This window comes from Polyodon spathula, chromosome 15 (assembly GCF_017654505.1).
Source record: "Polyodon spathula isolate WHYD16114869_AA chromosome 15, ASM1765450v1, whole genome shotgun sequence".
NCBI classification, from domain to species: domain Eukaryota; kingdom Metazoa; phylum Chordata; class Actinopteri; order Acipenseriformes; family Polyodontidae; genus Polyodon; species Polyodon spathula.
Window position 1 is genome coordinate 17,721,005 of NC_054548.1, and position 16,882 is coordinate 17,737,886.

Here is a 16,882-nt window from a genome sequence, read left to right on the forward strand (position 1 = left end):
TGGTATCCAAGCTTATTTAAATTACAAAGCTATACAGGGGATCTTAACTGCTTCATTGTTTATCTGGCACAAGTAATGGGCAGTGTTGTGTGATGCAATGCCGTTACAGATTTTGTCCCGTCGGTGAGATGAGATGAAGTTAAAAGCTCTACAAACATGAATGCAGAAGGGCCTGGCTCTTTTGCATAGTGGTTAAAATGCTCGCTGGTTCGTACTCAATCTCCATCCTGTTATACACACTTCTGGTTAAACTCCATCATTTCTAAATGGTCAAAACAAATGCATTCAGGCCTCAGCCTGACTGAACTGGCAGATGGACAAAAATGGTGCACCTAAAAGCTATGTCCAGCCATCATGAATCAGTGTGCATATGGAATAGAGAAGAGCTTTTACTATCAATCAATTCACTTTCAGTGTCAAATATGACCTTTCAGAAAGGCTTGAAAAATATCACTGGGATCCCATTATATCACCCTGAGGAAACATTTTGCAGGACCATTAGCAGATCACAGCATTACCAAAAATTGCACCGCAAGGGATTTGGAGTAGATGTTGCGTAGTGGTCCCAATACCAAGCACACAGGGACTGCGATTGATTACCCAAGTGTATTGGTTTATACCATTGCGATACTAGAAGTTGCTGCTGGTGGTGACTTGTCATACGTTAATATGAAGGGGTGTGTGTTGACTTACACTGACAGGATTTTAAATACTGTAGTACTGTTTTCAAACTCAATTGTACCAATGAGTTTTTAGGCAGGTATTCAATTCTGCAAAGTGAATGTGGCCTAACTGCCTATGAATAGCTTCACACTGTTCTGTGTATTATGTCAGCACTCTCTAGCCCAACTGAATTGACCTTCAACATAATTACCGCACATTGCACTAAAACCACTTCAGACTGCAGAAGATTATACAACTGCAATTGATACATCCATGCAAATGGAATACAGTCTCCCTCACAGCCTACTCTCAGACATGTGGGAATAGAAACAGCAGCGACTAGGCCTGATTTAAGCCAAGTACCAAAATAGTCCAAGAATTCTACTGTATATAGGAGCTGAACAAGCCTGTGTTTTGCCTAAGTAACAAGCTCAGGTGTGCTAAATTAAGCTCAAATCGAACCTGAATGTCTCAAACTGCTGTGAATGAGTACTGAGGAATCTTCTATTCTATTCCTCTAGATGCCAAAAGTGATTAAAGTGACAAAAACAATGAAGACATTAAGGCTGTAGGGTTACTTCCCTATGGATTGCTTTGATGTCTTTTCAGTACCAGACCCCCCGTGGCTCTAGCAGAGCTAACAGCTTAGCTTCACTTACACACTTTCAACATGTATTATTTAGGAATGAACAAGACATTATGTCAAATATTTAAGGTGACATTATATTCATTTCACTTACAATATTCAGTATGATGTACAGATAATGTATAGGCTGTCAAATGTGGACATTTAAACAGGTTTATATTTATTTTATAAAAAATAAATCAGTTTCTGAAAACTGAAAATGGTGGTGACTTTCATTTATTTTTCCCAAAGTATTAAAACATTTTGCCTTATCAGCACAAATTGGACAACATCATTTTTTAAAACAAACAAAAAAATAACTCATAAAAACAGTAGACTAAGCAGAACACAGATTCAAATTTGAACAGAATAGCTGCACTTTTCTACTCTCAGTAGCATATTGTGTTTACAAGGCATCCTTAAAAGCTTCCATTTTCATGCATGTAAAAGGAATATTGTCTGAATAAATTCTGGTACAGTAGTTTAGGTTACACTTGGTCAAATTTGAAAAAAAAAAAAAATAGTGTGATGGTATCTTTTTATGTTTTGTTTGTCCAAATCCCTAAATCCCTCACAACTACAGTACTGACAGACACACAGCACACCTCTCATGCAAGGACTCTGCAACACCTGTGCATGCTCTGGGGTCACACTAATGTGCGTGCTGGCTGTACACCGAGTGGAAATGAAACATGGAGAAGAGAAGTGAAACTACGTTGTAAAACAGAGGCTGCAATGAAACTGGCTTCAAATCAACACAGTCGAGTGGCAATATTTAAAGAAAGCGGTGCTTGGAAAAGGGAACACAACAACCAAAATGGTCTCAACGGAGAGCTGGTTCTAAAACAAAGAGGTGTTTACATTGCTTCCATATTAAAAAGTGATTGAGAGTGGTGTTCTGGTCTAAGAAGCTTGTGACTAAACACTGGTTATAATGCACCTATTTGTGCAAACATATAGTTTCCTACTGAATTCATATTGAATCACACACTTATTTACATCCTAACAATATTTTATCATGAAAAGGAACTTACTTTTTCAAATTAATAAAACTTCTCCTATTACATATATACTTTTATGACCCGCCACTGAAAACGCTGAAGTCCATTTGATTATCAGCAATTCAGTTTCAGTAGCTGGGTTCTGCTGTTGATTGCTGCTTTCTAATTTACTCTCAAATGTACGTCAAGCTTTAATAAATTAATACAATATGTACTGTAGATCTATAGGTGTTTCCAACACCAGGTCTGTGAATCAGTGTGCAATCTTTCCAAAGGGAAGCAATCCATCCTGATTAGAGTTACTGGCAGGGCCTCCAAACACAGGGAGGATGCCAAATTGCTTGCAGGTTCCTCATCCATAATTCATGCGATGCATTTTCTCCCTAGTCCTGGGAATTTATAACAACAGTGACCTGCGACCTTTCCCACAGATTAGGTCCGAATAATTCATAAGGTGATAAATGAAGCAAGGTGAAGTAGATGAGCCTTTGTCACCGGGGCTCTCTAAGAAACACTCACATTCCGTTTACCCGAGCAGATCTACTCCCAGGGCAGCCCCACTGCCGGGCTTCATTTCAAATGCAAAAACCAATCCAAGCAAGATTACAGCTTTCTGTAGAACAAGCACTCACAACTCCTGAGGGGAGAGTCCAGTATTTAATGTGCTGCTTGCTGAAGCTGAACATTCTAAAAGAAAAGCTTTATGATATTTAGATCACAGATCCTCCTTATTTTAAATGGCATATTGCATCTGTGATATTTAACATTGTAGCTTCCCACAGGTTAGTGGTGGGAAACAGTGCTATTTTTTTTTCAGTTATGAAAACAATCTTGAAAAATGATAAATATAGAAACCAGTAAGAACAAAAGCTCATAAGCGATACTGTGAAAAACAGGCTATATATTTTTATACAATTTTTTCTCACAGAAACCATAATAGTTAATTTAGCACATCCCTTCCATAGAGGAAAGAAGTTGTAAGATGTTCCACTCAGGGGAAACCTACAGGTTATAAATACTAAAATAACAGCTGAATTGAAAATTATTTTTCCCAAATAGGACCCGACAGACTCGAACGAACAGGAGACGACCCGGTAGTAGTCGTCCACATTGGTACAAACAACATTGGAAGAGACAGACCAAAATCCCTGCAAAACAAATTCAGAGAGCTAGGAAAGAAATTAGAAGAGAAAACCAAAACTGTGGTATTTTCTGGTATACTACCCGCACCTTGCAAAGGACCATATGGACAGCTGGAAATAATTAATCAAAACGAATGGCTGAAGACGTGGTGCACACGGGAAGGCTTCACCTATCTTGATCATTGGACCACATTCTACAACGAGGACTATCTCTATAGACGGGATGGACTGCATTTAAATAACAAGGGAACTAGTCTACTCGGAGAAAAGATCCTCGAGCAGGTTCGGAAGCATTTAAACTAGAAAGGAAGGGGGGAGAAATCAACAAAAAAACAGAAGGGAGACCGCATCAAAACAAGAACAACAACTCAGGTAAGACAACCATTAAATGTATTTATCTAAATGCTAGAAGTATCAGAAACAAAATTCTAGAACTTGAAGCTACTGCACTAACAGGTAACTATGATGTGATAGGTGTTACAGAAACATGGTTGTCTGAGAGTGATGGGGACGAATATAATATTTGTGGGTATACACTGTATAGGAAAGACAGGCAGGACAGAAGAGGAGGAGGGGTAGTGCTATACATAAGAAACAGTCTTGAAGCCCAGGTGTTAAACCTGGACAAAGAAAATAAAACCGAATCAATATGGGTCAGAATAACAGACAAAAATTCAAAAGGCATAATAATAGGAGCATGCTATAGACCGCCAGATTCAGACGGTGAGCACAATAATCTGTTATACAATGACATTAGAAATGTGTGTAGCAAAGGAGAAGCCATACTAATGGGGGATTTCAACTTCCCCCAAATAAAATGGGAAAACCCGGTGGGTAGCGCGAAGGATGAAATAGAAATGGTGGAAATGACAAATGACTGCTTCCTAACACAATTTGTGAAGGCACCGACTAGAGGGGAGGCATGCCTTGATTTAGTCTTTTCAAATAACGAAGATAGAATAACTAAAACAGAGGTCAGAGAACCACTGGCAAACTCAGACCACAACATGGTCTCATTTGAAGTGTTTTTTAAATCCCCAAAAGTAAAGACTAAAGCTAAGGTTTACAATTTTAGAAAAGCAAACTATGAAGGTATGAAACAGAGACTAACAGAAGTAGATTGGAGTAAAATAGAGAAAACACCCACAGAAGAAGGATGGTTGTTCTTCAAAAATGTAGTACTAGAGGCGCAAAACAATTATATCCCTAAAGTAGACAAATCTAAATGTAAAACTAAATTGCCAAAATGGTTTAATAGATCAATTAAAAAAAATATTCAGCGAAAAAAAGCACTTTACAGAGCATTAAAAAAGGACCAAAAAGAAAGTACGCAGAAAGAGTACACAGAACTGCAAACGCAAGTCAAAAAGGAAGTTAGAAAGGCCAAGAGAGAAATAGAAATAAACATTGCTAAGGGAGCTAAAACCAATTCCAAAATGTTTTTCCAATATTACAACAGCAAGAGAACATTCAAAGAGGAGATTAAATGTTTAAGAGATACAAATGGCAAAATCGTAGAGGAAGAAAAAAAAAATAGCAAATATGTTAAATGATTACTTTTCACAAGTTTTTACAAAGGAAGATACTGACAACATGCCCCACATGTCATCCAGTTCCTATCCAGTTTTAAATAACTTTAGCATAACTGAGGCAGAAGTGTTAAAGGGACTAGGAGCTCTTAAAATAAACAAATCCCCTGGGCCGGATGAGATCCTCCCAGTAGTACTCAAAGAAATGAAAGAAGTAATTTACAAACCGCTAACCAAGATCATGCAGCAGTCTCTTGACACAGGGGTGGTACCGACAGACTGGAAAATTGCAAACGTAATACCGATCCACAAAAAGGGAAACAAAACTGAACCAGGTAACTACAGACCAGTAAGCCTGACTTCTATTATATGCAAACTTATGGAAACTATAATAAGATCCAAAATGGAAAATTACCTATATGGTAACAGGGTACTGGGAGACAGTCAACATGGTTTTAGGAAAGGGAGATCGTGTCTAACTAACTTGCTTGATTTTTTTGAAGATGCAACATCGATAATGGATAATTGCAAAGCATATGACATGGTTTATTTAGATTTCCAGAAAGCTTTTGACAAAGTCCCGCACAAAAGATTAATTCTCAAACTGAACGCAGTTGGGATTCAAGGAAACACATGTACATGGATTAGGGAGTGGTTAACATGTAGAAAACAGAAAGTACTGATTAGAGGAAAAACCTCAGAATGGAGTGTGGTAACCAGCGGTGTACCACAGGGATCAGTATTAGGTCCTCTGCTATTCCTAATCTACATTAATGATTTAGATTCTGGTATAGTAAGCAAACTTGTTAAATTTGCAGACGACACAAAAGTAGGAGGAGTGGCAAACACTGTTGCAGCAATGATCTAGACAAGATTCAGAACTGGGCAGACACATGGCAAATTACATTTAATAGAGAAAAGTGTAAGGTACTGCACGCAGGAAATAAAAATGTACATTATAAATATCATATGGGAGATATTGAAATTGGAGAAGGAATCTATGAAAAAGACCTAGGAGTTTTTGTTGACTCAGAAATGTCTTCATCTAGGCAATGTGGGGAAGCTATAAAAAAGGCTAACAAGATGCTCGGATACATTGTGAAAAGTGTTGAATTTAAATCAAGGGAAGTAATGTTAAAACTGTACAATGCACTAGTAAGACCTCATCTTGAATATTGTGTGCAGTTCTGGTCACCTCGCTATAAAAAAGATATTGCTGCTCTAGAAAGAGTGCAAAGAAGAGCGACCAGAATTGTTCCGGGCTTAAAAGGCATGTCATATGCAGACAGGCTAAAAGAATTGAATCTGTTCAGTCTTGAACAAAGAAGACTATGTGGCGACCTAATTCAAGCATTCCAAATTCTAAAAGGTATTGACAGTGTCGACCCAAGGGATTTTTTCAGCCTGAAAAAAGAAACAAGGACCAGGGGTCACAAATGGAGTTTAGAAAAAGGGGCATTCAGAACAGAAAATAGGAGACACTTTTTTACACAGAGAATTGTGAGGGTCTGGAATCAACTCCCCAGTAATGTTGTTGAAGCTGACACCCTGGGATCCTTCAAGAAGCTGCTTGATGAGATTTTGGGATCAATAAGCTACTAACAACCAAACGAGCAAGATGGGCCGAATGGCCTCCTCTCGTTTGTAAACTTTCTTATGTTCTTATGACTGAGTTGTATTTATTTATTTTTTTTATGAAAATGTTGAAAACTTGATACACCTGCTGAGATATGACAAACGTTATGGTGATTGCTGGTTCTCCTTCACATGGTTCATTCTAGTAAAACTGACTCAGATAATGGGAGCAATTTCTCAATGTATATTGAACCATAACAGCACAGGGGACAAACATCCTACAATAAATATTACAGCAACTGAAAATGCTGATATGCTTGCTGCACACTATCACAAAGCATGCAGCTGAGTCATCTAAGGCAGACAGACACACACACATGCAGAAACAAATGGCATTTGTATAGATTCCTTTACATTATCACATGATTAGATTCCTCATGCAAGCTGAAAGATATGTTAAGACTGATATTGAGAAACATGATAATGCCAACACATTCCAGATGCACGGTACAGAAACAGAGTCAAGAACTCTTTAATTTATTGACTTGATATATAGCGTTTATCCATGTTTTATTAGTGTGGGCTCATTTAGGTTGCTCAAGAAGCTTTTTCTATGACCTGCCCTTACCTGAGAGGGTGCGCTGGAGGACAGGTGTGTGGAGTCTCCGATCCTGGCCGCTGCTCGTGGGTCGCTGGAGCTGATAAGGACCGGAGCACTGATCTCCATGGAGTGCCGATTGTTCATGGCCTGGGCAGCCCTGTGCGTCATGCTGAGCGCTGTGAAAGAGTGCCGCTTCTTGGTGTTCTTCTTGCCATCGATGCGTCGGTGGATGGCGCTCATGGCACTAGTGCCGTTCAGGGTGGCACTGGCGGCCGAGCATGGGGCTGAGGGGTCAGTGCCAGATCCGGAGGGAGGGCATGGCTTGTCCATCTCAATCAGCTGCTTCGCTGCCTCGTTTAGCTGTGAAAAGAGGTATGTAGTTAATTACGGAGGTACACTTTTTTTGGCAAAGGGTTTTTAATTATACTCAAGGAAAGAACCCAGTACAAACAAATAATGTTTTCAGTCATTGCTATTTATAACTATAGAAGTCAAGAGAAGATTTGTTATTTGATATTAATTTGCTTTAATTTATTTTGTATCTTTAAATAATCAATCATAACATACATAGCAGTATTATTTATTGGTCTAATTGACGTTGTTGATATAAATTGACCTCCAGGAGAGACAGAGAGCTTTCGGTTAAGTCAGAGAGTCCTAATCAGCTGTACACAGTGATAGCAAGGGAAGAGCGGCAGTAAAATCCAGCAGACGTTCAATTAACAGACCATTTTCACTGGCTGCAATCGTCAGCATGGGATCATTACCTCCTCAGAGAGTAAATAATCTGAAACCACTCTGTATTCTGAAGACTTCCACTGCCATGTCCTTATATAATCTTCCAAATTAGAGAGACACTGAAAGTTTATACCCCACCTACAGAGAAACATCTAGACCTGCCCAGCCACTAACAATTAACTTGAGCACATTTGTACAGTAGCTATTGAATCGAGAACATTATCAGTAGTTACTCCAACTGTGACTCTCTATACAGGGCCAAACTAGGGTAATGCTGCAACTATTCTAACTGTTTGAAAGCCATTCTAGACTGATTTAGAAAATCTAACACTGCATTCAAAACCAAATAATTGAGCCCTTTATATCTTTATATAGCTGATCCATTTATTCTAAGTTGGCTGTTTTGTACATACAGTAATACATGTTTTTGGTCAGATAATATCTGCAAAGAATATAGATAATATATATATATATATATATATATATATATATATATATATATATATATATATATATATATACACACACACACACACACACACACACACACACACACACACACACATATATATATATATATGGCAAAATATATTACCACACAATAATATGTCTTGATCGGTTTTGAGCTGTTTGTGAGCCAGCCAAATAAGCAATGTAGTCTTCCTGGGTACTTGTCTGGGATTCCCAATTAAGTCAACCTGTGAGTTTTCCATTTCTGACACATTTTAACTACAGTAGATTAGTATTTAAAGCCATGATTTACGTGATACCCTTGACCCCCAAGGTATACATACCTCCATAAAAAGAGGTGACATCCGTCCTGCTGAAAGGATTTCAAGCTTTTCAATAATTAAATCATAAGGAACGTAAAAAAGATGTGTTGCTTTTATGATTGCATTATCTGTATATATTGATTTTTGCTTACTGCTTAGATGTTACGAATCCTACCCTCTGTTACATAAGCCCAAACTAAATCCAAGACTGCTCTGGTCTGAGCAGGTACAATTTGCACCATTTTTTGTAATAGCAAAACATAACTGCTAATGTTACATTAGTCCTGCCTAAAATCCTTCATCTGGATTCAGGGACTAGCTGTTTGGGTGGGTAAGATTGCTGTGTTTATGTGGAGTCTGGGATGACATTCACTATTCACAAAACATGAACACATATAATTATTTGTTACTTAAGACATCAGTCTGTTCTGTCTACGAGTGTAGTGATATTTGTTCAAACCGAGCTCTCAATTACTTAATTGAACCCTTGATGGAACTAATCAGAGCTTTTTACTTATTTTAAAGAGTTAGAGATTTCAAGTTAAATATAAAATTACACAAGAAACTTGAATTCTCCAACATTTTGTAAGCTAATCAATCTAAAAAGTAAAATTAAGCAAATTATTAGTTCAATTAAGGTTTTAATTAAGTAATTAAGAGCTTGGTTGGAACAAAAACCAGTAGGACAGTGGGTCCCCAGGACCAAGGTTAAGAACTACTGCTTTATAGCATTCTGTACGAAAATGTTTGTGATAAATTGTGACACTGTTTTGGAAAGTGTTGAGATAATATAAACTTGTCAGGAATTAATAATAGAATGAAAGCTTCAGAGAAAATCTGTAAGGTAAAATAAATATATTAATTGTCATTTTAATATCTTTTTTTAATAATATGCAAATTAGATGTCAATTAACACTGATTAATCCACTGTGAATGGATAACTGCACCAAAAAGCAACACACTGAAATAGCAATATCTAACTTGGCAAAATACTGTGCAGAGATTATTTCTGGATACATTCTCTACTTTTGTGTGATGCAAATTAACACAGTACTGACTAGTATAAGAACAAAAAAATAGTAACTAAGCAACTGGGAACCCCAGCAAAGACCAGTGACTTTGCACAGGCAGGACATGAACCTGTGCTGTATGACTCATACCCTGCGCACCATGTGGCTGTGTGTTTACAAGGTGAGCCACTCAGGGACCCCATTTCCTCATTTTTGTTGTTAACATGTCTTGGAAAATAAAAACACACTATTTTTCCTTTGACATACCCATGGATGAGCGCTTTTTTCCCTGGGTTAAGCTACCACTTAAAAGTCTGTTATGTCTAGTTTTATAGAGATAGGGCCATACTTACAAAACTGTGTCTTCACATGTCAGTCTGTACCAGGGTACTAATACTTTCTGAAAATGTGTGAGTAGCTTTTCTTCTATGTTTCATGGCAGTACTGTTGTACAATGTGATGCTCAGTTGAGTCTCTGACTTATTTTGAAGCTGCTGTATGAATCAGAAACTACTTCAAAGAAAGCATAGCTCTGGAGAGAAAGAGAAATTTGAAGTTACCGTCGGTTAGATACAGATATGCTGCTGGGATATGACAAAAAGAAAAAAAAAGAGAACAACTGGAGTAGCAGAGATCTGGAAGAGCCTAGTCAAGGAATAGGAGAGGCTGTGAGTAAAGCCATATCATGCATTTCCAGCTAATGAAAGCCAGCTTGGAGCTGCATGGGGTTTTTGTTTGCTACTGTGTATCGCTAAGTGATTCTGCCCTGCTCAGATTATCACTCACGCTCACCTACAGTTCACAGTAATTACCTGTCAAACTGAAAGTGTATATAAAAAAGACGGGATCGGCATTTTTAATCTTCCTCAGGTCACATTAGTGAAATATATGTTGAGGCCCCCACTGCATAAATAAAAACATTATGTTCTTCACTCAAAATTAAGAAAGTGCTGAATATTTTATGGAAACTGCATTCCAAACAATATACATATTTTTCATGGTTTAATATGGAACAGACAACATTCCACAGGCTGATAAAAGGCTTAGATCTGTGACCATTAAAAAAAGTATTGGGAAATTCTAAAGTTTAAATTGCTTTTTGAATGCCTATGTTACAATGACAGTGCTCATTTGACAAAAGTGTAGCCCAACTTCTGAGATATGTCTAGAAGCGTTATTTCTGTCCTAATAGCACAATAGGCAGCGCAATCCGATTTTCTGAAGGCAGGCTAATTACTTTCTTTAACATCCTTCTTTATTGTTAGCTTCTTTTGTCCATTCTGGTGTTGCCATTTGAGATGTTTTGCACTTTTAAAAATTGAGTTTCTGAGCAAGGATCACTTACGGTAATGCCACATGCCAATAACAAAAGTTTCCTCTAAAAATCAAAGGAATACTTTTTAAATGCACCTCCTGACAAGATTAACTTAGTTTGTTTCTGGCCTCTATTGGGAACACAGTCTGTCAAGCCATGGTAGTAACAGAATATATTTCTAAAACAATAAAGAAAATGACTGCAGAATACTATACATATTGATATGCAACTACAGTCCACACTCCTGTGCACACCATAGTTTCAGTACTATTCTTGCCCTTATGTTAACAGTACTGTGGTTTTCAAAAGTAAGCCTATGGTGGTATATTAATTGAAGTACATGTCAAGCATTGTAAAAAGTGTGGTAATATGTGTGAATTCTGAACACTTTCAAAAGGGAATTGCTGACACTGACATGGGTACTATAGTTACACAATCATTAAGAGGGATGGTTAAACCCGTCATTAGCAAGGTTTCTTAAAAAAAGAAACTGTAATAAATCCACCTCTCACTAAAGACTGGCAGCCTGTCAAGTGTGGGCAGTAAGTCTGAGCTGTGCAGTCTCACTCAGTTTTGTCCAGTGTGTTTCTTGGACTCACAAAGTCTGTCTTTACTCTTCTATGCTTTTCACTGTATCATGTACTAATGACCTGACCAATCCTGATTTACAAGATCATGCTTGGTATACGACATAGCAAACAAATATGCCTAATGCGTACAAAATGTCAAATCACGGTTGTATAAAACAACCATCATTATCATACCATGAGAGGACGTCACTTATAAATTAGCTAAACCGTAAAGTGCCGTCAGATTGAGAAATCTACTAGTGGGAAAATGACCGATCTAATTAAAATGTGATTTGCTGAGATGATTCATGAGCAGGGTTTCAAATTAAAAAAATTAAATAAAAAAACAGTTCTCATAATTATTTTGGTCCGCATGGAACCACTTGGGTTGTCCTCCGACGCTGTAGCTCTGGGTTGACTGCATTGTGGGCCTGCAGAGTAAATAGAAGCAGCCGGCTAACAATACTGTGAATAATACTCATATTCACAGTATTAGTGAACCATCCTTTTTAATAGGCTTTCATTACTTTTTTTCACAAACAAATTGAGGTCCGCAAAAGAGCTTTCATATGAAAGGACTGCATTTTTACATTTTGGTCCGCATGTGAACCGGCAGACCAGTTATGTGAAGCCCTGCCCATGAGGCTCATAATTAATTGCATTAGGAATTGAAACCCCTTTTCCACCATTTAATTGGTATTTTAAGTGAATCATAGTGGTGTTGGTTTGCATCACAAAGAAATTTGAAATTCTTGACAGTTTGAAATAATGTAATGGAATTAAATTTAGAGAAACTTAAAAAAAGAATAGTCAAATACCTGTGGAGCTCTTGCATGCTATTACATGCTTGCTCTGGATGTGTTTTTTCTGTTCTGTGCTGGGTTTCTACTAAGCCATGTAGATTTCACTTGGGGCATAATTAGGGAGATTCTAAACTTTCCAACAAGACCTCTGATGGTATTAACTTTGTTGAAGGAAATGTGTTTTCCATAGTAAGTAGAAGAAATGCTTTTATAATAATAAGCATGTTAACCCACTGGGAACAAGCTCCTGTGCAAACAACATGTGTCCTTTTCTCATTTACTGCTCATGAGCCCTAACTGGAGTTACTGTCACAACAGGCCAGTTCATCAGTTAATGAGAGTAAAACGGAATTCCCGATCTTCATTAAACCAGAGTAAGGGCCCATTCACAGTGAATGCTAAGAAGCTACAGTAGGCTGTGCTGAGCGCTGCACTGGGCTCACATTGAAAGTGGCACTAAACTTTGTGGTAGAAGAAAAAAGAAACAAACTGCGTCTTCCAACTGCTTTAGTAGTACTTATTAAGTGTTGGAAGTTCAGTTTAGTGTAATACTGTTTCTGTTTCAGGGATTCTGTCAAGCCAGGCACTTATCTAAACAAAGTTGTAGTGAATTGCTCAAAAGGTCTGATTTAACAGAATAGCTGTAATGTATACACAGCAGTGCGCCGGATAAGATTTTGGGTCATTGAATAATTTACTCGCCAATGTAGGCACTATGCGAGTAAAATGCAACATTACCTTTAAGCCATGAGTACTTTCAATAAATATTGCACAAATTTTAATGCTAACTTATGGAGTTTATACTAATGCACTGACTAAAACCTTACACTTTACCTGTAATTTTATTTTGAACTACTGTACAAAAATGTGTTCTTACAATAAAAACAAAATCAAGCATTATTGTGAATTGCTTTATTGACTATGAACAATATGGCTGTTAATCAAATAAACTCAGACACATGGGAATGTGGCTGGAACCTTAAATTAAATAAGTGATGAGATGATTAATTAAGGCACCAGCCACAGGTGTACAAACAGGGTGATCACGGGTGATACAGGGTTGTGTGTTCAGAGGCGGAATGAGAGACGTGAGTCGTGAGACAAGAGAGTCAATACTATTAGAAAGCAATTGCTGTCCCTGCTGGTTTACACCAGCACGATACTTGTTTGGTTTCGTGTCTGTTTTGTATTTGTCTATTTATTTCGCCAAGTGTCACATTTGGTGTCAAATCAGCAAGATAACTTTTCATTTTATATACTTCACAATAGTGACAGCAGTCTATTGCCAAAACCTGTGGATATGGTAAAGTATATTGGTAGAGCTTACGACCAGAAGAAATCTCCCTTTATTTCCTAACCCCGCTTCCTCCATCGTGGAACTGGTCATAAGTAAACCCCCTTAAAATATTTTTTGAAGCTGTTGAATAAGAGAATTATCACATAGATTGTGCGGGCCTTTTGCCATTTAGATTAAACAGAGAACTACAAACATAAAGGGCTGTCCTCCTGCTCTACCAGCAGAGCTGGCTCTTGTAGAACAGTGGTAACATGTCCACTCTGGAGTTGCACTTTTATTCATCCATTAAAACAGTCAACGTTTTGGAGCAAACAGTCCCTTTGGACACTGAGTACAAACATATTAGTTATCCAGTTGGCCAAGTACAAACATGATATCTCATACCCTGGGAGTAAAATGAACAGTACATCTAAATGTAGAGGAAATATTTTTGGCAGTGTGTAAACTAAACAATGTAAACAGGCACCAGGGTTTAGACACAACAAGTATCTGTGGGAGTTCCTTATCCAGACAAACAAACCAGGAGGCGATCTCCCAGCTCTCATGAGAGACTGTGCTGTGGGTGGTGTTTTATCTAAAATTATAGGGTTGTGGAACTCTTACTGCATAAACACATTCTATTTGTAATAGTTAAGAATCTTGTATGCCTTTATATTAAACATATCTACATGTATGACTCCTGTAAAATGATATCATTACAACAAAAATGCCATCTGCTCCCTTTGTTTTTACTTTTCTTTTATTTGCTGCAGCAGAGCTTACATATTCATAACATCTTACTGCTGTAGGCGATAGCAGTAGCATGACTGTTTTAGTTTTTTGTGACACTTACAAAATACTTTACCCGTCAAAAAAAAATCTTCAAATTAAAATCAGTGCTGCTCAAAAACATGTAAAGATATCCAAAGCACTTTAAAGGATGCATGCAATAAGCTGGCTGTTCTCTATTATATCTTTCTCATTACAATGTCCTGCAGGGAGAGTGTAAACTGATGAAGCTGAAAAATTGCAAAGCTGCACAGAATTTTAATAAAGTTGGACAAGGCAAGTCTAACACTTGAGGCATTGAGTGAACTCAATAATCGTTCCGTTTAACCACCTGTCTGATTGCTCAAACCACTGATATATATTGTATGGAATATATACAACAATCTAAACAGAACTTTTAAAAAGGGTTTACTAATACTAACTGAATTCAAAATACTCTCGCACACACATACATTTACACTGATTCTCTTACGTTAATGTTTCTCATGTCTGTTGTTTAACTTGGAATGCGTGCAGGGCTAGTGACTCTTCGGTAATTATGTCTTCCATGTCATCTAACATGCTCACACTACAGATAAGTCAGATATAGCAATTTTAAAAACGGCCCAGACTCCGTGTTCAAAGACAAACATGTCATTAGAACACCGAAGAGGGTTGGTTTGTAAGTGTGCTTCTGGGCTGCGTAGTGTGATGAGAATAAACAATGAGAACTGAGATTTCCAGTCTGTTCCAGTCCTTCATTTGAGCAGTTCACAGGGCCTTAACTGGTCTAATCTCCCAAGAATAATACATTGGTCAATACCAGTCAGAACCAGTCAAATCATCCTTCATATTGAGTACAAAATAAACTTTTTTTTATCCTTCAAATAATAAGCACACAGACAAATAAATCCAGAAACTGTTTCATGTTTTATTTTTTTTTAAGAATGTATATTTTTCAGAAAACTTTCCAGTGCAGTTTTTAATCAGTGCATGTGATTATATAATCAGTCACTTGTTTGAAAATGAGACATAAGGGGGATAGAATGGGGATAAAGCAACATTTTTGCTGACAGATGCAGTAATACTATACTGCAAGACAGAAGGTTCTGTCTGTGAATCAGGACCAAAGCACTTACTATAAACCCTGTTCTGCTAATTGAATAATGCACAGGGATGATATCTTATAATGACACTCTGAATGATATACCTTAACAAGAACAGGCATTTGAAACATGTTCATCCAAAACAGAATGCAAAGTTACAATGCCCTTAAAATATACATAGGGGTGTGGCAAAGTGGTTTGCAGTCCCCAGGTATAGAGGTGATGTAATGCGTAAACAGATAACAAACAACAAAGTCTGCGGTTCAAACAATTCTTTACTTGTTTTAATTGTAATCCAGGTCGTGTTGGTGACCGCAAATAATAATCCCAGGCAATACACAGCAATGTATTGCATAGTTTAAACCATGGGGTTACAGTGCTGAAATAATAAACACAGTATAAACACACACAACACAAACATGGTCACAAGTCCAGAGTGAATGCTAATGTGCAAGTGGTGAAATACAGTTTATTAGTGAAAAGTAGTGCAGTGTTGTCAGGGGCATAGCTAGGATTAGATTTTTACTGAGGCAAAAATCTAATTTTTGAATAACAAAAAAAAAACCTGCATGTCCTGTTCATGAAGCCTGGAGACTATTAATGCAAACTGCAAAGCAATATAAGTCGCTAAACTCTTTTTACCCAATGACCCACCTTGGGTGATGTTTGACACATTTTTTTAAACAAATCTCCCAGCAAAAACAACACCAATCTAAAATTACTCTACTCACACTGTTAGAAATATGTAATATTAAAAGGTCAAGAAGAATAGAACTTATAAATATGAATAAGTAGATGAGTTTATACCTTTATTGAGACATGTGGTTAGTTCACTGCTATTGTTCCAGAAATAATATTTAATCATAAAAGCATTAACAAAACATACACGTTTTATACAGCACAAAGTGTATAAATGTAAAAATGACCACAGGAGATATACTTTCTGCTTTGATTGTTTTTATTTAAAATGTGTTGAGGAATGTATTGCTCATGTAATGTACTGTGTAACTTTGGCCATTCAGAGCACACATTTATTCCAGGTTACAGATAGTACATGTTTTTAACCAATCTGCTCATATGTCTGGAGCCCATTTAGTTTTAAAAATGATTAATACCATTTCTTAAAAGACCTACTGTAAACTTCCAATTTACTGGTCCACGTTCTTTCCATTACCACTCCAAGCCATAGTCTGACCTCTCAGGTCGGACTGCCACCTTCATCACTGTTGCAGGTATTAATCAATAACTAATACAGACCTTTATTACAAGACTACTGAACTGACGTGTGGCTCATAAACCCAGGCACACTGCAATTCCTTTCCCTTATAGAATAACGTATTTGTATGTCGATAACATTGAAACCACCTCACACACTGAAGTCTTTATGG

The 16,882-nt window shown here is 37.4% G+C and overlaps 1 protein-coding gene across 1 annotated transcript in view; it reads right to left on the minus strand.

Annotated features, from left to right (window-relative positions):
* The window catches only part of LOC121328074 (E3 ubiquitin-protein ligase SH3RF3-like), a 132,657-nt gene that overhangs the window by 22,212 nt on the left and 93,563 nt on the right, over positions 1–16,882 (minus strand). The window contains exon 4 of the mRNA XM_041272553.1: positions 7,154–7,496. Within this exon, the coding sequence (XP_041128487.1) occupies positions 7,154–7,496 (343 nt within the window). The remainder of the gene's footprint in view (positions 1–7,153; positions 7,497–16,882) is intronic.